A 27,099-nucleotide genomic window follows, 5' to 3' on the forward strand; every position below is an offset into this window, starting at 1 on the left:
CGAAAGGATGATACCGATGCCACGAACAAATAAGAGTAGTGCTTGGGTATTATGTTGTTAAACAAAAAACATTGAGCCCATGCAACAGACCAATGCAGGTTTTTAAGTGACAAAAAGAAGTTGCATCTGTTGCAACTAAAAAGATATCAACTTTCTTGTCATATAACATCACATGTCTATCTATGCTTTACTTGCACAATTCATTCAATTGCACAACATTGACTTTTATCAAGGTTGTTGAGGAAATACTTATATATTCTCTGTAAGGATTCATCTGGGAAATTTATAAAAGGAAAAGTTAAAATATAAACTCATGAAAATTCTTTTGTAATTAATAAAATAAAATAACAGTTTTCAAGATCCTTCAATCCCAGATACAACCCTCAAAAAGAAAACACCAAGATAGGACACTTAACATTTTATATGTAAAAATGCTTAGGGTTAAAGAAGAATTTTTTTGTAAATTTAAGAGATAAATATTTCGTTATACAACTATTACTTAATTACTATAGTCCTGTGATCTTTAATGTAAACAAAAGTAACAACTGGAATAGAGCAAAATAAGTCCTAAGATATTAAACAAATCTGTTTCACTAGTTTATGGATCCGGTGTAAAATGGATTTTGAATTGATTCGTCTATTACATTGTTATATTCTACACTCTTTGTGGATTGGCTGAAGAACAGAATGTTGTATATGTTGTTGTGTTCTGTTATTTAGACAGTTTATTTGTAAACTACTGCCTACTACGAGTAATGATTTTGAAAAAAGGAAAACACTTTAAGACGACATAAAATGCTCTTCAAAAGCTTCAAACTGTATGGTAGAATGGAACGTCTACTCGAAAGAATCAAAGTCAAATAAAAAAACTCCTATTCTGATGCAAAGTGACTTAATACATTTACTTACTCATATAGAGTTAGGTATACGGAATACTTTTTATTGGGCTCCAGGAACTGCTTAGCTTTCAATCGGGAAATAACAATGGCAATCGAGTATTACTGAGAACTATAGGCATTAGGGAGTTGCATAAATTGTTCAGTTTTGTATAACAATAAACATTTGGTATTTTAATCAACGGCAATTAGATTACATATATATTCTTAACGCTTTTTAAAGTATAAGTAAAGAAACACAAAATATTCAGCAAAACTTATTGAGACATTCCTCTATGTTTTTCAAGAACTTTTATGTTTTCTTGGTGCTTTGATTATTCAAAATAACTACAATCTTTGACTATTAATACAACAACCAATATTCAATGCTACATTTTAACCCTTAGTTATTTAGAGTCATCGCGACCAAATCAAGTCACTTGATTAATTTCATTCCACCTTTCCATAATGTGTTATTATAAACAGCTGATGGATCTGCAATGTTTATTTTTTACTTGAACGTTAAAAATAATGTTCTTTTCAAACATCTCCAATTTAAAATTTAAATTTTAAAATGAGTATTGATGATTGTTCACTGATTTGTGGTGGTGATTCCATGCGTTCAGAAGGTTCTGGAAAGAAGAGTATCTTGAACACGAATCCAGAAAAGCCAAAAACCGAAAAGTCAGTAACGATAGTTGAGCCCACAGCGTACGTTTGTGAGAAGAAAATAAGGGAATTGAGGTTAAAAGTGGATGAACTCATTGTAATGCAAATTGAGAAAAGGAAAGAGGAATTTATCGATCTTAAAAATGCTTCTTTGCCCAGGTGAGGTAAGCAATAATATGGTAGTCAGTTGGTATTAAAGATGTAACTGTGCCAACTAAGACATGTATTCATTTTCTGTAACTAAGACTAGATAAAAAGTTCCAATGTCAAGTTTTAAAGTTTTATGTCAAGGGGGTCTGAATTGATTGCTCCTTTGCGTTCTGTTCCTACTTGAAGTTATTGTACTTTGTGATTTTGTAATTATTTGCACAAGTTAATCACAGATTTCGTAAATTGACAATCTAAGAACAATCAAATAAGACCATATCACACAATTTTAAATCAATGTTACAGATTTAGACATATTATTAATTGGAATAGATTCGCATCGCATCAATAAGTCATTGAGTATTCTGAATATAAAAAATAATTCCTCATTCCAATTTACTACCATAGGGTTTTTAAAACTATGTTTAAACTACAGTTGATAGTCAAAACATGACAATGATAACTTTGGCTTAACTTGTCCAGCAAATTTATCTGCAGTTTTTATCAACTCTTCAAGAGGAATATTCAAACGTTATTCAATCCAAATATGAGTGAAGCATGGATGTTTTGACTATGACCAGCTGTTTTATTAGCCAGGATAAACCATAAAAATCCCAAAGTAGGTACCCATGAAATTTTGAGAAAACTACAAGTCACACCCCCATAAACCATATACTTAAAATGTTCGTCACGACGAGAAACCTAGCACAACCCTAACCCTTTAAGGTCGTAATTCGTTTATAAAGTTAACTTTCCATATACGGCACCTGTTAAAAATACCTCAACTGTACATATTTCTATGTTATTCTTTCAATTTATTACCTTATTAAAATCAGGTGTGATTATTTGTTTGTATTACTGTACTCTGTTTAGTTCATTTCTTAACTTAACCAATCAATAGTTTTATTAAACTTATGAAGTCAAACGGGGTGAAGCCCGTTGGCAACAGCTTTGAGTATCCATTAGTCAATGGTAACAACTAGTTTATTTAAAGCCCAATGATCAAGGACAGCTGTTTCCAATTTCGAACCATTAAAAGCTACTTACCTTTCTCAGGATTTATCTGGCAACCTTTTGTAAATACAACCACAGAACACAATCGTAAAGAGTTACTTTTGTTTCAGCAAGGTGAAGATATTCGGAGACTATTTACTCAAGGCACTACTTGTATTTCTACTCTTCACCATGGTCAAAGCAAGTATTTGCCACAGTCAAAATTGCTATTGCGAAGTATACTGGTACGAGACTCTTCTTGCGGGAGTCTTTGGCATTTTCCACTCAACTTACAAAGACACTTTTCCAAGCTAATCGATACAATAATTACCAACAAAAGGTTAAAATACGGAAATGGATCGATGGGATTCTGTGGGAAACACTCAAGCGATCAATTCAATTCCAAGTCTCCGACGACGAAAGCAAATGCTGAAACTTCTTAAATTGGACTAATAACTCAAAATTTACCTAAGAAAAGACTTGAAGTACTTAAATTGTACATTAATACAATAAATAAATGATTGCAATAGTAATAAACTAGTATTTGGTTGTTTTTAATTACTTAGACTTAGAGAAACATTCCAAGCATTTAAGAGCTAACATCAAACTTTGTATGAAAAAAGGTTTTAAGCTTTTTTTAGTTGGGTCCAATCTTAACTTATTCTGTTATTTTAACCTTACTATTTTACCTTTATTTACCTTATGTGTTATGCCAAGTAAAATAATGAACAATTTTTGAAACGACGTCAAGAAACAATAATTAATTTTTAGTAAATTCATGATAAATGTTATTTTATCCATATGTAATTTTACAATTTGTAAAAAAAAACACACTACACTTAATAAGATTTAGCTATTTATAGTCAATTCTGGAACGGACGCTGGAGTAAAATGTATTGATTCCGTTGCCAATATTGTTTAGAGAGATTGGGTTTGTTATTAATGAAACGATCTCAACTGGCATGGCCCCAAATAATGCTGGATTCCCACTTTATTTTCTGTGTTATAGCACACTTCTTTTCTTGGTGATGAAAACGTTTCCTTTTCATGTCGAAAAGTACGGTTATACTTGATACAATTTTTGAATTGGCATGACGTTAAACTTGTTTAAGTTAATACTTTAGATTGTCATAATAAAAACTACTACAATAGTTCTGCGCTGAATGTAATATGCTATTTAGTTGGAGTTTGCACTACAGTAATTTGTGTTACTAGTGTGCAAAGTGGCACTTTGCAGCAGGCGAGTGTGGAAAGTCTCTCGAGTTCAGCAAAGGCTCTTTGCATATTTTTCCTACAGTTACTATCACAAATACTTAAAAAAGAACCGATATGGATCATAAACATAAACAAATGGCGTTTTCTTATAGGCACCCGACAAAGTGGGCTATCTTACACAGATTATAGTACAGAAAGCCTTACTTTGGCGTACAGTTTTTACTTTGGCGCACACCAGTATTCCAAACAAACAACACAAAACAGCGAACACTACGCATACTGCACTACTATCCGTGTACACTTGAAAATAAGTTGGCAACACTTTAAGATATTATGACTACGATCAGCTGGTGCAACATTCCCCTTTTAGTTCAATGTTTGGATTTAGCCTAACCTAAAAACGTGTTTTACAGTGTTTGAATGACTAATTAATGACTAATTATGATTTATAGTAACTGTAGGAAAAATATAATGTGTAACACGAGCGCAAAATGCCTATGCTGCACTCGAGAAACTTTCTACAATCGCCTACGGCTCTTGCATAAACATTTCTCATGTTAGCAGCAAAGTGCCACCTCGTCCACTAGTTACGCAAATAAAGATTTTTGCCAGAAAATAAACATTATTTACCTAACCCGCCATGTTAAACTTCCCTATCCCAAGCGTGATGTATACAACTTCCTTACTTCTCGAGTGATGTAAAGTTGGAAAAAACTCACTCGGTGATGTAATGAAACCCATTTAAATAACATTGAGTGGATAACTTAAAAAAATATACCTCTATGGAGCCAACGACGTTCAACGCTAGAAATCAGCTGTGTGTTTGAATTTTATTGTTATGCTTTGAAGAATTTTCCTAACCTAGCTTTTGTTTGTAAATGAACGTTACTGTTAGAAGATGAGTGAAATTGATAATGAAGCATATTGCTCGTAACCTCCTGAATATTGTCGGGTCAGGTAAAATCTTGTACGTTACACGTTACGCAAGAGCGTGTTTACATCACTTCGGTAAATTATGCAACTCGCTTCCGCTCGTTGCACAACATTCACCTGCGTGATGTAAAAACGCTCTTACTACACTTGTAAGGTAAATAGCTATTAACCATTCTTAAATGGAACTGACTAAATCATATGTTAATGCTATTAGTATAGGATTCGGCCAAAAAACTTCAACAAATAGGACATAAATTGTTCATTTGCTGTATAAAATGAGTTTTAAATACCGTAGTATCTTTACTACTGTATAACTTATAAATCGAGTAGTTCATAGTACAACCACAAAATGATAATCAAAATTTGAATTTTATCTAGTGTTGTATAATAGTGATCTTAATAATGAAGATAACTCAGTCAGTGATAAGATAATCGAAATACTATCAATGCGAGTGAAGATATCGTTGCATAAGGATGTTACAACATAGGGATACATCTTTGTGGTTGTCATAATTGTATAAAATGTGTTTAAAAACGTTTAGTAGATAAGATTTGCTTTTTTTAGTTGATTTTGGTGAGTTAAGCTGCATATTTAGATACAAGTATTAAAATTAACTGTGTTTCGCAAAGTAGTCATGGCCACAGAATGAAAACTTAATTCCTTAAGTTCTAGATATTAAATATCATAGGGAACATAGCGCAGTTTGTAAAATCAATGGTTTGCCAAGGAATTATGACCAAACATACGTTCTTCATTGAACAAAAACATTTGGACAAGGTAAAACCTTTAGTAGAAATATCAAACCAACAGTTTTACTGCACAATACTGCAGTTTTTGTATTTTATTACAATTATAGATGGTTTCAGACGGAGGTTTTGGTTGATAGAAGTACAGAGCCTTATTTATCGTATTAATTTTTAAAATATGAAACGGTTAATAATGAATATTTGTACACTATTTAAGTGTATTACGTATCATGGGTATAGCGTGGTTTTCAGATTTTGATGATGAAGAATACACTATGTTGATTATGCATACAAAGACGTTAAGATGTCATCATAAGAAATAAATTGACAACAATAACATTTTCTCTGGTGTAAAAATGTAATTTTTTTAAGAGAAATCACCTTAACGTCGTTGAATTCTCCATGCAATTGAACTGAAGCATATAAATCGACAACACTCTGTTATTAACAACACTCTAGTATACATAGTATTAAAAAAGAACTCAAACTGTCCCAATGTTGGATCGGCTACCTATCTCTCTCTATACATTAGTTGAGTCTAAAAACCTAAACATTGTTTGTACGGATAATATTCTTGAGAATTTTAGAAAAAAGGTTTGAAATTAATAAAATACGTAGGCCTAAATACATTGATACCCTGCAAAGATAATTAACACGAAAACAAATTGAATTTGCATCCACATTACCATTAGGTACCTATACCACTTGCAATATCATGAGAAAATCAACTTATTTCAGGCTCGTGAAAGATGTTTCTATCTATGGTATCGAGGGACGAATGGCGCGCGCTGCCTCCGCTCGCTGACATCCCTTTGGTGACACACCCTGTAGAAAACGTCATCTACCAGCACAGCTTGGACGTCCCTGTCTGTGAATCTGACCAGGAGTGTACGAAGGCTGTGCAGGATATGCAGAAAAAGGACATGGAGGAAGGAAAACCAGACATTATCTACAAGTAAGTAAAGTTGACTGAGAGAGTAGAAAATAACACTCTCAGTAGGCAGTAAATAACAAAATCAGAGTAGGCATCCACAGTAAGTAACATAAGTAACATCATCTACTAGAAACAAGGCACATCTAAACTGTGAGGTGTTCCAGACCTGCATAAAAGAACTAAGATCAGGGAAAAACCAGAAAGCCATAATCCACAAGTAAGTACAGTATGTAGGCTATCATTTAAGTTTTTGTTGTTGAGACATCCATTAAAGACCGCCATCTACCAAAAACCATAAGGCAGTGTTCTATAGGTGCAGGAAAAACTTAAAAACAGGGGAAGCCAGACACCATCTACAAGGGTGTACACTGTACAGTATGTACGCTATCATATTAGAGTATACGTTTTTGAGAAATCCAGCAATCATAGTCAACCAGTGTAACCGGAGTCCCAACCCCAATGATTAAAGGGTGAAGCCATTGGAAGCCGGGGCTAAAAGCCTTGGAAGCTAAAATCAGTGGTGGTATTCCGCACAATATTGCACTCTTTTGTATTATGGGATTGATGCGTGAATAAGTGATGAAATCATTCTTTCTCTATGAATAAGTAAATAACCATTATCCTACATATTTTTTAGTTTCTTGATCGGAGGCAACGGCAAAGTCTACGAAGGGCGGGGTTGGTATAACCAATCAGATGTTCACATGTACCCCGAGTATAACGGAAATCGCATAGATATCGCATACATCGGCAACTTCACAAGTAAGAACATTTCCTATTATATAACTGTTTTGTTTCTAGATTTATTGTATAAGGATTACTGAATTTTTTAATGGTCATTACTTTGGATATTTATTTTGTTTTGAACGACTCTTTAAAAAACCCCTAAGTTTAAATTAGTTATTTAAGTCTTGATCATAAAAAAAAACATTAAAATATAAGATTAAAATAATTACCCCAGTGTAAATTAGTTCAAACATAAATTTGCCCAGGTAATTTAAGGATAAGATAGTTATTTCGATTAATAATTCGAAATACCTTATGTCTTTTATTGTAAGCTATAAAATAAAAAGTGGCATTCATAATCAGTTTAACGTTGTTCGATGTATTTTTTTATTTAATTTCAGATAACAATTACCTATTATTGAAGTTAAGCGAGTGAGGCTAAATTTTACTAAAACATTACGTATAGTGGCTTAAAGTCTTTATTAGACATAATTTTGGTACAAACTGGCAAATCTTGCAAAGTAAAACAAACAATGAACCTGTTTGGAAAGTATAATAACGTGGAATCGTTATATGTTGTCGAATAGCTGGTAAAATTTGCCAGCGAAGCAAACAATAACAAGATCATAATTGTATCATATGCATTTTCATTCGAATGAATAAGACAGATACACTCATGCCTTTGTTTAAAGATATTTTTTTAAGTAAGTTCTTTTTAACTTCGTCATTCTTTTTAAATACAGGTATTGTAATAATTTCCATCTTTAATATCAAATTAAAGTAAAACTAAGCAAGTTATCAAATAAGAACATGCTTCCCGACTTCCAAACGCTTACAATGTGTTGTCAATGACCTATGGTATATTACGTAGTCATGTCATTGTACTGAACATCAGTAATGAAACAGTACCCGGAACTAGTCATTAAACTTTCCATATGTTCATCTCAAATGACGCAGGGTTTTAAGAAGTAATGGACTATTGTGTTTGCGATAATAAGCACGTTCACCTATTTTGGTTTTTAAAGTCAATGAGTCAAAATACATTGTAACTTCTGTTTATGAAATCAGTATTGACTTTGGTGAGTTGAATTCTCATTCTATTTTCAAACTTTAAGATCGTTTTGGAGTGTGTTACGTGCCACTAATCTAGGTTAAATGATTCTTTCATATTTTAATTTCAAAAGTAGAGAAGAAAAGGTTTATTTAGAATTTTTTATCAGTAAACAAATATGTATACATGGTTTCTCTCAAGCTGTATTGGACGCATACTTTCCATAAATCTAAGATGAACCATAACTATAAAGATCTGTGATTAATCTATATGGAAAGATGATTTATAAATGGTAATTTAAGTATTTACCTTTCGTTATAACAAGTATAGTGAACAAACGGGGATTCTTTACCTAATTCAATCAAACAGATGTTGTAAATATTGTAAAAATGTAATGAACAGCTGATGTTTCAATTTCCACAGCAATCACCTGATACAATGACAATAGATATAGATGAATTTTTCCCAAGGTTATTAAAAGATTTTCCTGGATTTTGTCACGTTGGCAAACATTCTACACTACAGTAATCCTCACATTTTTGCCCCTTGACATATTTTTGCTGTCACAAGAACTGGACCGGTGATAAATATAAAATATGCTGCACGACGACTTTTATGTTTAAAATCTCCCATAATACGTGGATTAAAACATTATCGTAATTTCATACAAGTTAAACTGTTAATGTGTTCTTCTTTTGGAATCACTCGGATGTTCTTCGATGAGAATAACTTACGAAATGTAAGTAAACTTTTCCAGATTTAATTTTTATTTCAATGATTTAATATATTTAATGAGTACGGAGTTACCAAAGGGAGGGTAAATGAGTAGCGAGATTCAAGTAGGCTGGTTAAATTCTTTTAAGTCCGGTGGAAACTAAAATAATTTGCAAAATCATTGAAACGTTACACTGCCTCCTATCCTTTCAAGGTTACTTAGCTCTGCTTCATCCAGATTAAAAGTACAGATAACCTAATGTCCCCTACAAGACTCATAGTCAAAGCCTCAATCATACCTCTACACAAATGAAATATAGCCTAGTGAAATCGTCTTTTGGCATATAGAGCATTAACCATGAAAAAATATTTTAAAAAATGAACCGCATTGAAATTTGTATAGCTCAAGTGTGACAGAACAAATGTTACATTTTAAAATAGCAATATAATAGTTTTAACATATTCGACATAAAAAGGTATTTATCAGGCTTTTAATTGTATAAATATTTCTTCTGAACCATAGTTACATTTGAAAAGGATACTGGCCGATTTCAATACTATATGATGTGGTATAACATGTAAAAAAAATAAGTGGTATATATTTAGAGAAAAATTTATTATGTACGATGTATAACAAAATAAATTAATCACGTTAAGTGGAACTTCTCCAAAACTAACAACCTCTAAAACACCTTATCAGAAACTAGTAAAATTACCGTAAACATTTGTAATTGGTCATATTTTGTTTTAGAAACACCACCGTCTCTAATAATGTGGACTCACGCGTCGGAGTTCGTCTTGTGGAGTATTTCCGAAGACCTTGTTTCTCGAGAGTACAACGACCATGTACATTGAACATTCTAATTTAAAATAGAACTTTTGTAGTACAAATTAAACGAGTTTGGACTAACCGAGTTTTATTGTTGCAGCACCTCAACAAACGCCGGCGAAGCTACAGTATATGGGGATAAAATTGGCAGAGCTAGGAGTGGATATGATGTATTTGACCAACACTTACAATGGGATTCCGGACAAGTATTGTGGGATGGCTTGAAAAGACTTTGAACTAGTTTTGAAGCCCACGTGCAAAGACAGATTGTTAAATAAAACTTCGTTTATATAAATAACAGTTACAGTACTGCCAATTACAATGATTGTGATACATTGAGTTTTAACAAGTAAAAGCTTAACATAGATTTTGATTGTGCTCGAGGTAGTCATCATACTACTGAAATAAAAAGCAATTGGATTAAAGCCTCACAGTATCATTGGAGATATTTAAAAGTTAAATAAATAATAAATGCATTTGCCATGTTTTACTGATGAGTCTTGTATTTAGCATATCCATTGTGTCGTATTCTAAGAAACAACTGGCTTTCAACTCACAACAAACCTTCTTATTACCCTGTTTTAAAATATTGTTAAGTCCTTGATTATATAAGATTTAGATGAAAATTGGTTGAAACGTGTAAGCCTACGTTTATTCCGACGAGTTCACGAACCAGCATGATCAGAAATAGGAAATTAATGGAGGTAAAAATAGGTGTTCTCCATATTTTACCATCTAAACATCATAACATTTGCAATTTATTTTCAAACAAATTTTTGAGCTTAAAAATTCAATCGTTTAGTATATTGATGCGTTGTTGTACTGAAAATTAATATGTTATCGTTATTCTTATGGAGAACAATTAAACTGTATTAGTTTGTTTGTATATGGATATAGAACATTTATTTATTTTATAAAAAAACCTATATTTCACGAAAATTAGACTTTATGACCTTTACTATGGCTGCAAACCTAAGTACTCGTTAAAACTAAAATTATTTAGGGAAAATCTGATAAGTTAAAGGAAATATTTAAGTTCAAATCTGACAAGAAAATTAAAAATTAGCTTATTCTGTAGGTTTGCCGTGGTAAGGGTATTACTTACAGACACATTTGTTAATTTTTAAAACCATTTTAAAGTAAAATACGCCAACCGCATGCAAACCTGCAAATTAAACGAAATACCATCTACATTCCTGAAATTCCTCTAAATTGTTTCCTTAAATTTGTCAGATTTATTTCATATTTAAATATTATAAATTTTAATGAGTACTTAGGTGTGCTGATACAAGGAAGAAAACAGGGATTAAAAGAATATTGATAGCTTAGCATAAAGTCAACAAAATGACCAAATTTCATTAAAACATGTCCATAGACAAGCAAGCTAAAACAGTTTATTTATTCTCCATAAGAATAACATGGCAATTTAAATTTACACTTTTTTGGGATTTTTCCGTAACTGATAGGCATACAACAATGCTTAAATATACTAAATTATTTGCTTGTTTGAGCTCTACAAAATGTTTTGAAAATAAATTGCAAAATTTTATCTTTTCAGGGTGGAAAACCCCTTTTCCCCCCTATAAACTCTCTCAAATAAATGTAGGCTTACACGTTTATACCAAATTTGATCAAAATCGGACCATTTTTGCTCGAGTTAACGGACACATAAATAAATAAATAAAAATATATACATACCGTAAGAATTTTAACGGATGGTGTTTTTGTCCAAGGGGACCTCAGAGTGAAAAAGTAAATCGGTCCCGGGTACAGGTCTTACAATGAGACCTACGGTAATAGCTTTTTCCCTATACGGGAAATTCGCTAAAAACAAATTAATACAGACAGTTTAAGGTTGGTAAAAAGTTAAGGTAGGCCTGTATTTGTATTATTGCATTACATTACTATGAGCTCTACGTACATATATTACTCTGCTACACCATAATGTTAAAAATATTTAATTTCTGTTAGTGTTTGATTGCACTGATGTAATATTTCATTTCATTTCATTCATTATTTGGTATTAAGTTTTTTTTTATGTTAACTGCTATTCATACACCTAATAATCACTCCTCAGAAAGACTGTCCTAATATTCATTTTCCTAATTTATATAATTTCATTAATATGTTCAATTAATCATTAATAATATTCATTCCATAGCCTATATTTTTTTTTTTACAATACCCACAACCTAATTATTTATTAAATATGTAAGAGAATTGCAATACATCAAAATTTCTTATAATATCATTTCAAAATTAGTCCTTAAGGAATCAAAATTTAAGAAGCAGTGAAAGTGATCCCATGTGTTCAACAATCAGTGATGTGAACATTGAAATTGAGAGAGAAGGAAGCCATTGAGAAGTTGAAATTGTTAGAAGAAGGACTCAAAATTTTACCTAAATCAAATTCATTCATCAAGAAGACCAGTTTCAAGTTATATCACAGTTTTTTTTTTAGCCTAAACCTCAAGAGGACTCAACTCAATCATTATCTTCAAAATTAAGTATAACCTTTTCTTTAAACTCTTTTAAATTTTGTACTAATTGGACTTACCTTTTGGACAACACCAAAATTAGATTTTCCATTGTTGAGATTGTGTAAATTTAACACTTTAATTAGGCCTATTTGGACGCTATTAAATTTATTAATTATCAGCATTCAAGCCAGCACGACACCCTACCCTGAGAGATGTCACATCTAAATTATTTGAACCTTTAAGTTATTATTCAAATTTATTTTTATTTCAATTTAATTTCAACCCCATACACCATTGTCAATCTTTTCATTGTAACGTCAAGCCTTTTCTCATTGCATGTTAATTGTTCATTTGTTTAAATAAAACACATATTGTAATCCATATCTTTGTTAACTTATTAACTTTAAACATTTGTAGAATAGGCCTAGCCTAAAATGAATATTTTAAGGTAAGTTTACAAATTGGCGCACCAATGTGTTGGCTTGAATAGCTCATTAACTTTATTGCAATTCTCACCATAACTAGCCTATAAGTTTGTTAGATTTAAGAGTTTGCATTGTTAATTTGTCCCGTAATTGCCCCTGTTTCCCAAAATAATCAACACAACAACATCGCATATTTAATAACCACGCATGACCTAACACATTTTACATTAAAATGTCGGAAAATAAATATAATTTACGGCCTAAACGAAACTACCCGTCTCTGAATAGAATGTCGAGTTCAAGTGACGACGCCGACGATGACATAAATGACAGAACACACGGCAGCCATTTTGAGCAACGAGCAGAACAACAACAAACCCGAGAAGAAGCCTCAAGTTGCAACGACCACCAACCGTTCACCGGATCCATTGACCAATCAGACAGCGTTGATCATTCGACTTTAACCGGCTTTGTTCCGCCACCCGAACTGCCTCTTCTAGCCGAAACGAACTGCCTCTTCTAGCCGAAACGCCACCGACCAAAAACACAAATGTGCCGTCGTGCCGAATGCAGCCGGACTTATAAACGACGTTTCCCGAACCTCGACAAATGTGATATACGATATTGCAGACAGCCGTCGAACAGCTGATATAATTCAAACACAGTCTCAGTCCGTTCATAATGTGAATCACGAGCTCCTTACTCATTCCGACACTTCAACTGATGAATTAAACGTCACAAATCCTCCAGTACAGACACCCACAATCGATATGAACATGTTAGTTAACCTTATGACCAACTTGAGTAATAAGTTTGAACAAACCAGTGCTGAACTAAAGTCAGAATTAAAGTCAGAAATCCGTGAAACTAAATCGGAAATCCAAGAAATAACAAAACTGCAAATTAATCAAACTGAAGCTAAACTAATTCAAACATTTAACAATAAAATAAACGAAACCTACCAAGAAATCCAAGCTTGTAGAAACGCATTTGAATCACAAAACGTGAAACTAGAGAAAGTCAAATTGAAATAAAGTCAGAAATAAATGCCATAAAATTAACACAAAGTATTTTAACTGAAGAAACAGCTAAATTAAACGATCGGCTAATGTTAAAAATCGAAGACTCTCAAAATCAGTTGAAGCAATTTGTTGTTAATAGCATATCAAAACAACAATCTAATTCAGAAATAGAGCAGAACAAATTCCAAGAACAAATAATCTCTACCGTAATATCACAGTTAGAAGAACATAAATCTAATTTTGAGCAGAAAATAGAAGAAATCACAGTTAAAACACAACTTGACAATGAACGTAACTCAAAAATAAATTTAACTGCCCTACAAAATGAAGTATTGCCTAAAATCACCCTACAAACTAGATTAATTGAAACACAACAGCTCGAAATTCAAACTCTTAACCAAAATTTAATCAAATGTGAGTCTGTAGTAAACAACTTAAAGCAAGATAACCCAATAAATGGACAAACAGGTGCGATTCAAGTAATCTGTAGCGGTAATGAGAACAATGATCGTCAATTGCCGAAATTTAATGGACGAAGCGGTAACCCAATGGAATATCTGCGCAAACTTAAGCGATATTACGAGAGAGGGATCGAAAAGAATATGAACTGCGATCAAACCGAATACCTTAAAGACCTATTGGAAACGTCATTTGAAGGACCCGCATCCCGATGGTTGCAACTAATCAGATCAGACATTCTTGATTGGGACCATTTTGCTAAGGAATTTGAGTGCAAATATTGGAGTCAAGCCGTCCTAAGAGGAATAAAAGCCAAGATTGAGTCTGAAAAATATCGAGCTAATGGAACCTTGAGCCGTACGGAATATTTAACAGAACGAGTACTTTTATTGCAATCCATCTCCCCTAGTTTAAGTGAAGAGGAGATCGTATCATTATTGGCAGAGCGATTCGATCCAATCATCCAGGACAGTGTTAATGTGCAAAATATCACCACAATAAGAGCCATGGAACGACTTCTACAGAAGGATGACATTCGAGACGGACCGAAGAAAGTTAAGAGCTACAACAACAGTCACCAGAACAGCAGACCGTCTAGCCCTAACATACAGAACCAGCAACGTTACCATGATCGATCTAGTAACCAACAAGCTTACGTGCCTAAGATGAACCGCCAGAACTTCCAACACAGCGATAACTATGCACAGAACAACCAACATCATAGGAATCAACAAAATTATCGATACAACAGAAACAATGGTAATGAGTCCCAACAGTACCAACGGGTGCACCGAGATTACAAACCATATCAGCGTGACCACTACCCAGACCGGAACTATGGCCAAAACTACAAATATAATCAGAATCACCCTACCAAGGAACAGAACCAACTATGTGCGATGTATAGGCAAAATTCCAACCCGCCTAATAACCCGAGTACTCCACCCATGGATCCACAACTAAACAGCCACCATTCAAGTTCTCGTGTTTCACTATCTCCACAGAGGTCGGAAAACCACTCGGCGCTGTAGATTACGGCCGAGAATAGTTATTTGTGTAACTAGTGGTGAAAGTGGCACTTTGCTGCACACGAGAGCAATGTTTACGCACGAGCCGCAGGCGAGTGCGGAATGATCTCGAGTGCAGCAAAGGCCTTTTTCACTCGTGTTACACATTATATTTTTCCTACAGTCACTATAAAACATAAATAATTAGTCTTTCAAACACTATACAACACGTTTTTAGGTTCAGCTAGCAACACAATTACACAAATGGTGCCCTGGAGAAAGTAGTACCCGTGGTCCGTATCACTCCGCTATTTTTCCTCGGCAAGAAATGTGCTCCGTCTTTTGAGAATATAGTTCCGTATGTTTTTGTAATTTGAAGTGGTTTCCGCGCCTAAAAAAAATGCTTTAAAGGTATTTTCTTGTTTATTAAGACCGTAGGAATGTTTTAAAAACGTTTAAAAGAAAAGTCCAGAAAGTTCAGAAATACCAAAACTATAAACACGAAATGACAGGTTAAATCGTAGTTATAATAGTCAATCAGCTGTTCATAGTATTATTATCTTTAAGTGTTGCCAACCTATTTCCAAGCGTACACGGATTACGTGCATAATAAAACCACGCTGTTTTGTGTTGTTTGGTTGGAATCCTGATGTGCGGCAAAGTATAAACCGTGCGGCAAAGTATAAACCGTACGGCAAAGTATAAATATGCAGCAATTAGCAGCTTTCTGTACTATAAACAGTACAGGGAAGCAAACTTTGTCGGGTGACTGTAGGAAAAGAATTATGTCAACTGATTCTTCATTGAATACAGCGCCAAAATACGAAATCCTCGGTCAATCTAGGAATCATATACTTAACCATATTCAGACAAATAATATATTATGTGATAAAAACTTTCTCTTAGAAGATGAATCCGAAGCTAATGTCAACAAAAATTACATTCAAATTAACTGCCCAGAAATTAACATAAAATTAAATAACATCAACACAAATGCCTTAATTGATTCAGGTTCGTCAGTTACATGTATAGCCGAATCATGGTTTCAAGAAAACAGAATAAACCTACAACCATTTGAAGAGTAAGCGTGTTTCCCGAACAATATATGTCCCAACCACAATTAATAAACATACCGTGCTTACTGAATATTTGATAGTGCCAAACTTAATAAAGCCAGTCATCCTTGGAGTCGATGTACTATCCGCCCTTAAAATGGATTTGAATTTTAATACAAATGAAATCAATATGCAAATCAACAATAATAATGTTACAGTGAAGTTTAATTTGTGTCATCATGAAGGACTAATATGTCAAATAGTAGTTAATAATAATAGCCATAGGCAAAATAATAATATAGATGATAATTTTGATAATATGATGTACGATGTGTACCACAATAACGTAATATATAATGAGTATGACAGTACAACACACAACTTCAATGATCAACAAAGTAATTCATCAAAGGACACCACATTAACATTTGAAGAGATTAGTACATCATTAGCACCAAACACATGTATTACTCAGGAAGAACAAACAATTCTAAGTCAATTATTAAATAATTACAAACACATTTTCTCTGAACAACCAGGCATATGCAATAAATATTCTCATGATTTGCGAGTAGATAATCCGCAACACTTTAAAAGCGCAACTTATCCCGTACCACAACAATATCAAGATGCAGTACAAAAAGAAATTGATAGGATGGAATCCTTAGGAGTAATTGAAAGGAGTAAAAGTACATTTATTAACCCGATAATTCCAGTCATTAAGAAAACTGGAGAAATCAGATTATGTCTTGATGCCCGAAAAGCAAATGAGATTATTATTCCTGATTTTGAATGCAACAGAAGTGTAAATGAAATTCTTGGGAAATGTAAAAATGCAAAGTTCATAAGTAGTATTGATCTTACCGCATCATATTGGCAAATACCACTTACTGAAAATTCCAAACAATATACAGCATTTCAATTCAGAGGCAAAACCTACCAATACACTGTAACACCATTTGGTATCTCTACCTCACAAGCCGCCTTGGTTCGAGCACTAGACAATGTATTTGATTCAGAAGCTGAAGATTTTACTGCAATTTATGTAGATGATATCTGTATAATTTCACCAGATTTTGAGTCGCACATAAAACATCTAGAATATATATTTAAGAAATTAGAAGAAGCCAACATGACAGTTCGATTCAATAAATCAAAGTTTTGCCAAAATTCTGTACCATTTCTAGGGTACACGTTAACAAATGATGGACTTCAAATGGATCAGAGCAAAGTGGAACCCATATTGAATTTCCCTACCCCTAAAAACAGAACTCAACTTAAAGCTTTCCTTGGTAGTATAAATTATTACAACAAGTTCATAGATAAATTTACCGCAACCACACAACCCTTGATGCGACTAACTTCAAAGAAAAACAAATTTGTTTGGACCAAAGAAGATGACGTCACCTTTATGAAGATTAAAGAACTATTTCTAAAAACTAATACCTTAACACATCCTGACCCATCTAAAGAGTTCTTCTTACAGACTGATGCTTCCGACTATGCAATAGGTGGACATTTATATCAGTTACGAGAAAATGGAGAGAAAGCTGCCATCATGTTTATATCAAGAACACTTCAACCATTCGAACAGAGGTACACTACGACTGAAAAGGAACTCCTTGCCATAATTTATTGTCTACAGAAGTCTCGATATATCATCCTTGGAACAAAATTAACTATTATCACAGACAACCACGCACTTACTTTCTTAAAATCTTGCCGCCTATTAAATAACCGATTAGCCAGATGGATACTCACTATACAAGAATATAACTTCAAAATTGTTCATTGCAAAGGTATAGATAACATTACTGCTGACACACTAAGTCGCCTTTCAATCGACCAATCCACTATTTCATATAACAATCCAAAGGAATTAACAATTCACTGCATTGAAAACATCCCCGATCAACAACTGAAGAGTGCATTACGAAATCTACCACTACTACAGAGAGAAGATATTAAACTACAACCTATAATTGAAATACTTGAAGAACAACCAAATTCAGATTTCGCACAAAAATTATCCAATAATTTCCGCATCTATAAAAATACTCTTTATCAAAAGTTAAGGGACAAATGGTTGATTGTTGTTCCTAATTGCATTATTAAAGATCTAGTATGGGAATGTCATCTGTTTTACCTACACTGCGGAGCCAAAAAATGTTTTCAGTTATTACAAGAAACTTTCATATTTCGTAACATAAATCGAACTATAAGGAAATACCTATCTACATGCGATACTTGTCAGAAATGTAAGATCAGTAACCAACCGTTGATGGCTACAGCGAAAGGAGTGCTATGTACAGGAAAGAATGAACAACTTGCCGTTGATATCATCGGACCTCTTCCTACCAGTGTGTCAAACGTTAAATATATTCTTATAGTCATCGATATATTCACAAAATTTGTAAAATTATATCCCATGCAAAAAGCTAATACTAAGACAATATTAAACAAGTTATTTACATTGCACTTCCCAAGTTATGGATATCCAAAAAGAATCCAGTCAGATAATGGAACCCAATTTAAGAGCGGAGAATATATTCATAAGATGGAACAAAATAATATTGAATTAATCTTTAATCCAGTGTACCATCCATGTTATAATCTTGCCGAAAGACCGATTCGTGAAATAAAGCGATGTTTGCGCACATATTGCTCCAATCAACACAAGAAGTGGGCAAAATATATCCCTGACATTAATGCAGGTCTCAATGAGCTTTACCATGAATCAACCGGATTCACACCCAATGAATTACAATTTGGTGTTAGAGATCGCCGATTTTGGGAGAAATATTTATCTGAAAATCCATTCAACACCGAAACCCCTATAGAACAAAAACTTCTGATTGCTAATCGCAGGTTGGATACCAAAAGACTCAAGAGATCAGCAAAATTAAATCAAAATCGAAAACCTCAAACATTAAATATAAATGACAAAGTATTAATAAAAACACATCCCCTCTCCAGAGCCATCTATGGAGAAACAGCAAAACTTTTCGAAGTTTATGAAGGACCGTTCTTTATCAAGCAAATATTAGGAAAATCCACGTATCATGTAACAAGAGAGAATGAAGATATTTTACTCGGACCATATCACATATCTGCTTTAAAACGATACATAGAACCAATTATAGAAGAGGAGATGTCAAATGGTGAAGAAGATCTCAGCGGCATAAACTCTCAAAATATTGTGTAAATAAAATCCTCTATTCAATCCATGATCATCGAGTGTCACAAATTATATTAGAGGAGATCGTCATGAACCTTAATCGCGAGTGCGTGTACCCTTTCCCCATTTCCCAAGTGAAAATTGTGAGAACATATCCTTAACATTGCTTCTATTGCTATTCCCCTGTGTCAGGTCATGAACTATCTTAACCCTCACTAATTTCCCCATTTATGTTTGTTCCTGTGTTTATGTAAATTTAGATTAAGAAGTTTCTAATCATCATCATCATCATCCAAAAATATCAATCATTTAATGTGACCCATAACTAGCTTTAAATATAATTCATACTAAATGATTCATGAATTCCATTTCACATTCGTTCGAAATTTGTACTTCATTCCATATCATACAAATTTCTGAGGAGATAAATTGTAATATTTCATTTCATTTCATTCATTATTTAGTATTAAGTTTTTTTTATGTTAACTTCTATTCATACACCTAATAATCACTCCTCAGAAAGACTGTCCTAATATTCATTTTCCTAATTTATATAATTTCATTAATATGTTCAATTAATCATTAATAATATTCATTCCATAGCCTATTTTTTTTTACAACACCCACAACCTAATTATTTATTAAATATGTAAGAGAATTGCAATACATCCAAATTTCTTATAATATCATTTCAAAATTAGTCCTTAAGGAATCAAAATTTAAGAAGCAGTGAAAGTGATCCCATGTGTTCAACAATCAGTGATGTGAACATTGAAATTGAGAGAGAAGGAAGCCATTGAGAAGTTGAAATTGTTAGAAGAAGGACTCAAAATTTTACCTAAATCAAATTCATTCATCAAGAAGACCAGTTTCAAGTTATATCACAGTTTTTTTTAGCCTAAACCTCAAGAGGACTCAACTCAATCATTATCTTCAAAATTAAGTATAACCTTTTCTTTAAACTCTTTTAAATTTTGTACTAATTGGACTTACCTTTTGGACAACACCAAAATTAGATTTTCCATTGTTGAGATTGTGTAAATTTAACACTTTAATTAGGCCTATTTGGACGCTATTAAATTTATTAATTATCAGCATTCAAGCCAGCACGACACCCTACCCTGAGAGATGTCACATCTAAATTATTTGAACCTTTAAGTTATTATTCAAATTTATTTTTATTTCAATTTAATTTCAACCCCATACACCATTGTCAATCCTTTCATTGTAACGTCAAGCCTTTTCTCATTGCATGTTAATTGTTCATTTGTTTAAATAAAACACATATTGTAATCCATATCTTTGTTAACTTATTAACTTTAAACATTTGTAGAATAGGCCTAGCCTAAAATGAATATTTTAAGGTAAATTTACACTGATTATACCCTGTACTCACTCTTAGTAGAAATTAGCACACTCCATCGTTGCCTGACATGAAACATCCCTTTATATTGCTAAAGCTAACCTATAAGGCATAAGGACCCGCCTAGTACGTGTGTTTAATCCATAAAGTTTTTTCCTTTTATTTTACCTTCTTGTTAATCAAAAGTGGGACTACTCTAAAGTTTCCTTTCTCATTCTCTTCTTCAAAGGAAGTGAATTTAGTTGAAGAAGGCGTGTCCAATAAATACATTTAAAACTCCTAGTGGCTAGTAACATAAACTAGAGGTTGTCCATCGGTCGAAAACTCGGCCAAAAATATTAAATGTACAGACAGCTCTATTTTCACCCCACGCTGTAAATAAAACATGTGATTGGAATTTCTTCAATTTTTTTATTTTATGTTTGTATTTAGTTTTTATTTTGTTACCAGCATGGCAACCCATAAGGCTCATGTTAGTTTCTTTGTAATTTTAAATTAATTTTTGTGCTTATTTTTAAACCTTTTTTTATTTATAAAAAGATTCTTCACATCTACAGGAAATTATCTGTCTAGTAGTATGCGTAGATTTTCCCTGCGATGTACACGAGCTTTGATATTTTTTTTACAAACATGCTTGTCTATTAATATATAGGATTCGCGAGACAAAACACTAAGAAATGTATTAACGAAATTAAAAATATTATGGAATTTCTTGTAGCGAGATCTCTAATGGCAAAGAGATCTCCTTTCCTTAGAAACCTGTTGTATTACTCAAAATGTAGAACTTGATTGTGGGTTCCGAACCAATGGGTCACCCCACGTATACGTATTACGTAGATAAACGTCATTGATCTACTGGATTTGAACCCAAAGCCCCAAGGCATGAGTCCAGACCACCAACCACAATCCTCATAATTAAATTAGTAAAAGTACCAATTAGGTGATGGTTATGCATAAAAATACGTTGAATAGATATTTTAGAGATTTGTCAAGAAAAGACAAGATATTTGAGAGATATTTTATTTAAAGATATATTAGAGATTGTTAATTTGTCAACCATCTATAGAATTTACAAATTAAATTACTAACTACAGCTAAATAAGTGACACGCGCTTAAGTCAATGAATGGAAGATGAAATTTTTTATAGTGTGACAACGGTGGTTCGCAACCACAAATTACTGCAATACAGTAACCAGTTTTCCCTACACTACAGGAGTTTTTTTCGTACAGGAGGATGACATTATGTTGTAATAATAAATATTATGACGGTTGTTTGCTAATTGTATAGTTTGAAAAATATATTTGAAAAACAAAATGGAAGAGAGAAATTCCAGTTTGGATGAAAAACTAAAAGTAATTGAAATTTGTTTGCAAAATATAAATAAACAAACAAAAACCAGCTGAAAATGTGATGTTATAACGTTATAATCAGCACAAAAAATACATAATCTATACAGTACAAAGAAAAATTAATTGTATGGCATAAAAAATAAATTATTGATTGCAATTAGAATGGGTAGTGATAATCGACGTAATTAATTGTTTCTTTTTTGAACAATTTATAAAAGGGAAATTATAGACATATCACGAACAAAACATCTGCGCAGAAACGAAAAGCCCGGCGCATATTGAGACGCAGTCGGAGCAGCGTAGCGTAGTGCAGCGCAGGGCAGTGTTTTGTAAACCATGTATTTGCTAGGACACGCGCATATTATGGCGCAGCGCAGGGCAGGGCAGTGCAGTCCCGCACGTGGACTGCGCGCACTTGTGATCAAGTCACAAGTGTCTGTGCCGCATTGCTCACCTGTGCCGGGTTGACTAGTGTTTTGTGACGGATCAAAAGATCATGTGGTTCGCGCTGGTAGGTGTGGCGCACCATTCAAACCTGCGCGGCTCGAAACGGCCCAGGGTTCTTTTGTTTCTGGTATTACTATACCAAACTTTCGAGTGACTGAATTTGATAACTAGACTTCTCATATTGTTAAATCCGAAACTCGATTTGATGGGTTTAATGAAAGGTTTAAAGGAGGTTGACAGCGTAAGCATTTTTCTCTCTTACCAAAGACAGAATTCAACAGCGTGGTCTTTACAATTTGGTTGACCACAAGCAATACTATCTGAATATTTTTAGAAGAAAAAGTCTTAACTTGGCTCATTTGAATTCAAAATATTAACGGTCACAGTGTGTTTGATGAGCAAGATTCCTAGAGTAGTTATTGACTCCCATTAATTAGTAGTGTTCTTGAACCAAGACCAGCTGTTAATTCAAAACAATACATCGTAATTAAATTATCAAGGGCAGAACTGGTTATAGTTTCTAACCATCAAACAGCGAATTATTTTTAGTTTCTGAGATTTAAGCCAGTAGCCTGTTATATCAACTAAGGTGTCCGGAAAGATGGGGACAAGGAAACTTAGGGACACGGAAACTTGGGGACAAATCGGGTTTTGAGCCGAGGGGGAGGCATACGGAGGCTGACTAAGCTCTGAGAACGACTCTTTAAATCGACTAGTTCTCTATTGTTATTGTACCTAGGTCTAGTTGTAACTACGACTTGTTGTATTTATATCTAGTTGTATCTCCCCTTAAATTTTTCACCTTGATTAAATGGTTACTTTTGGGACAACAGATTTAGTATATTGAAGTGTTTTTGTAGGGTTATTTTATTAATCACGGAGTAAACTCGAATTATAATGATTACGGTATTCAAGCATACATTTTTTAAATAAAAAAAAACACTTGAATATTTCCAAAATAATAGCTTCAACTTGTCAAGCATGAGGATGTTATATGACCGTGAACATGGGCGAATTTATCTCGTTTGTATTAGAACAATAATACAATATAATTCAGGAACATCCCGTGACTATTAATAGAAGCTATTACTGAGAAAGATTAAAGAAATACCTGTTGTAAAATGTAGTCGTAGGCATCTGGTACAAAGTATTCCACCTATTGTTCAATCTAAGCAAACCCATAAACATTCAGTACTTGGAAAGGTAAAGGAAATATGAGTGAACAGAATAAAGCGATGTCCCGTTAATCCCCTCGTACGTATCTCCGAATCGACTTCATTTGCAATTTCTTAGATTTTCCTTTCAAACAGGCCAGTTATTGGGGTGTCAGGTCACTCGGGTCTAAATAATTACCGATTGAAGATTAAATGGAAAACTTCTGCTTTGTTTTCATTTCAAAACATATGTTTTAGATTTATTCTACACTTTCTTTATTTTAAACTAGCTGGCCCGACAGACGTCGTCCTGTCCTAATGTAGTTTTATGTCAAATGCTCGTTCATTTTCAAGATGAGCTCGTTCGCATGGCTCAATCACGTCCTGGTTGAAGTTCGTTCGCTGCGCTCACTTGCCTTCAGGTTAGCTCGTTCGCTAGGCTAACTCGCGTCCAGGTTGAAGTTCGTTCGCTACGCTCACTCACCTTTTGGTTGCAAATTAGCTGTTGTCATAAATTTAAATAAATGATAGTGCTGCACCCTGTTGGTAAACCTATTAACTTTTTAATGCTATTGAACATTACAGAATCAAATTGTTTAGTTGAACCAGTTGTTAAGATTCTTTAATTCCATTTAAATATGAGTACTCATAGGGTTAACATAGGAAACTCCAGAGCCACTGGGGCGGAGCACTTTTGACGGATCTGCACCAAACTTCACACAAACCATCCTTGAATAATGCTTAATAATACCTGAAAGTTTCATTACAATCTGTCGAGCGGTTTTGGAGTCCATAAAGGACAAACAAACAAACAAACAAACATACAAACAAACATACAAACAAACATACATTGGTTTTTATATATATAGATTTGATATTTATTGTAGTGTTTCATCAATATTTTTCCTTTTCATATTTGGCGAAGACAATTTCCAAAATTAAAATCAGGGAAGTCTTTTTATTATCACCCACAAGACCAAAGCTACCCTAATAAACCAGTATTCATTCACAAAAAATTATATGTTTGCTGCCTTTAGCAGGGTTAAGCCTATGTAGGGATTCGAACGATTTATTGAAAATAACTTTAACAAAGGCTAACAAAGACAAACAACAAACTATTTTTTATACAAAAGATATGGCTTATAGGGATGTATATTCTGACACATAGATAATATATTTCTTATTTTGTTTAAATATTAGATGATTTGTTTTATATTATTGAGCTTTTTAGGGACTTATGTCCCGACAAGCCACTAGTAGAACCATAACATTCTAACCAAGCGTGATAAAACGCAGGTTAGGAACTCAGTTACTGGGTGAATCACTTCAATTTTCACAATCTTTAAGTTACATTTTTACATGACATAATTGAAACATATTTCCTAATAGATTCCTTTAATTATCTGTTAATTATGAGCAATTAAAACCGATAAAAATAAATATTGAATAGTGTGAAAAATTATTCCAGACAAACAAACAAAGAAAAGTAACAAATGGTAATTTAGCAAAAATTGTAAACAAGTGACGTTTTGCAGACGAGGTATACAAAAATTTCTAGGTTTATATATCAAGTTTTATTTTAAAAGTGTTACAAACGAAAAAAATTACTCATAACTTTAATAAAAATACAAATTAAATATAAAATGCATTGTAAACCATTGTAACGAACGTACGTAATTATATTTCAAAATACATTGGGCCATAATCACCAATTTAGTGAATATAAGAAAAAAAGAGTTTAATCCCGTGGCGGATCCAGCCAAGGATCTCTTGGCCAGAAAATCTTTAACCATCGGGTAATATCATATAGGGCCTAACGTATTTCGCTTTATTTTTACAAAGCCTTGTAAACCAATTTGAACCCCTTAAAAAATTCACTAAATTTTCGTTGAAAATATATGTCAAAATATTCAATCTTGACCATGCAGTCCTGTAATTTTCCCAGAGTAGGCCGCATGCGTTTCCGACAAAAATGACAGCGGATCAGAAAATCAGAGATAAAATGTCCATCAGACATAAAAGTAACCAAATACACCATGATCCACGCAATTTCATATAACGTTTGTCGTAAGCCTACACAATCACAAATTTTTTTGAATTTTAATCTAATTACGTCAGCATATCTTAGCAATGTGTCACTACATTATATTCAGTAATATTATTGCATAGAATGTGTTTATATTTTCTGTAATATATATTTAACTTACCCAAAATGTGTAAAAAAGAAGCTAGCAAACCTAGGCGATTAGGCCTGGATCAATCAGTACTTGACTGACTTCTAACATTTTTAGGTTTACTGTTTGGAAATATTCAAATTATGATTTTGAAGTCAATCCCGTTACTGTAGTTCTCTGTGAACTGAAACAGGAGAACGATTCGTTCTAAAAGAGTCGTTTTAGAGCCTAGTTTAGCTAATCTCTCCCTCCCCCCCGGTTGAACCCCTATTTGTCCCTAACTTTCCGTGTCCCTAACTTTCCTTGTCCCCTATCTTTCCTAAACTCTCAACTAAAACCATTCCACGTATGCCCTGTCGTATGGACGATGAAGAAATGGACAATTAGAATTAAATAATAATCCTATTTGTCTATGATGAAGGGGTTTTTACGTCCCAGAGCAGATACATGTTTTCTTCCGTTAGCCCTAAGCTCTCATTGAGATTAGTCTCCATGTGTGGACTAGGCTTAGTTGGTATTTATTTAACCACATACTAATGATATGCTATTAATTCCAGATAATATCCCTGGACATGACATGATCGTTACCACAGAAAGAATCATGAACTTTGCTGTCGATTTGGACTTTGTCAAACCAAACTTTCTAGAAAGGCAAATTGTGCAGAGAAAGGAGGAAGACAAGGCAAAGGCACAGGAAAAACATAAAGTTAATATTATGTAGAGAACTAATTAGGAATTTGCTTCACTAAAACAATTTACGTTGGATTTAGCAAGAAGACTCCATGTTTAGGTGTTAATTCGATAACCTGTTTTGATTTGTGTTTGTATTTAAGGTTTAAAATGCTGGAGCGTCGAATAAATTTTGTATTTTGTTGTTCCAATATAATAGTTTTATTCTTTGTAATGGTACGTGAGATAATAGTGTTAAAATAAAACATCCTTAAATGAAAAGGTTATAATATCAGTTTTCATATGCGCAATTCGGCACTTCTGCCATTATTATTTCCTCAAATAAAAACTAATCTTGCCTGAAAAAGTGTGTTAGTAGTAAGCAAATTAACACGTACGTCACATAAAACTTTAACAGATTGCTAAATATAGTTTTTAAAACCACTAAAATTCTCTAAAATAGTCGTAGAACTACTAAACAC

At 33.3% G+C, this 27,099-nt stretch overlaps 2 protein-coding genes across 5 annotated transcripts; both read left to right on the forward strand.

The window, feature by feature from the left end:
* The first annotated feature begins 1,390 nt into the window (after positions 1-1,390).
* On the forward strand, positions 1,391-3,216 carry LOC128987996 (uncharacterized). Its single transcript, XM_054409159.1, has 2 exons — positions 1,391-1,703; positions 2,816-3,216. Exons 1-2 carry the CDS (start codon positions 1,450-1,452, stop codon positions 2,997-2,999), a joined length of 438 nt encoding a protein of 145 aa, XP_054265134.1. The 5' UTR covers positions 1,391-1,449; the 3' UTR covers positions 3,000-3,216.
* A 2,077-nt stretch (positions 3,217-5,293) lies between these two features.
* On the forward strand, positions 5,294-26,819 carry LOC128987376 (peptidoglycan recognition protein-like). 4 transcript variants are annotated; one of them, XM_054408192.1, is made up of 4 exons: positions 5,294-5,406; positions 6,318-6,534; positions 7,151-7,275; positions 26,506-26,818. In XM_054408192.1, the coding sequence occupies exons 2-4, from the start codon at positions 6,329-6,331 to the stop codon at positions 26,667-26,669; spliced, it is 495 nt and encodes a 164-aa protein (XP_054264167.1). In that variant the 5' UTR covers positions 5,294-5,406; positions 6,318-6,328; the 3' UTR covers positions 26,670-26,818. The 4 variants fall into 4 exon arrangements, with proteins under 4 accessions (XP_054264167.1, XP_054264169.1, XP_054264170.1 ...); XM_054408194.1 differs by lacking the exon at positions 26,506-26,818 and adding an exon at positions 9,934-10,323; XM_054408195.1 differs by lacking the exon at positions 26,506-26,818 and adding an exon at positions 9,756-9,875.
* The last annotated feature ends 280 nt before the right edge of the window (positions 26,820-27,099 follow it).

This window comes from Macrosteles quadrilineatus, unplaced genomic scaffold (assembly GCF_028750875.1).
Source record: "Macrosteles quadrilineatus isolate MER2022 unplaced genomic scaffold, UCM_ALF_1.0 Scaffold_2__2_contigs__length_208266976, whole genome shotgun sequence".
Taxonomy (NCBI): Eukaryota; Metazoa; Arthropoda; class Insecta; order Hemiptera; family Cicadellidae; genus Macrosteles; species Macrosteles quadrilineatus.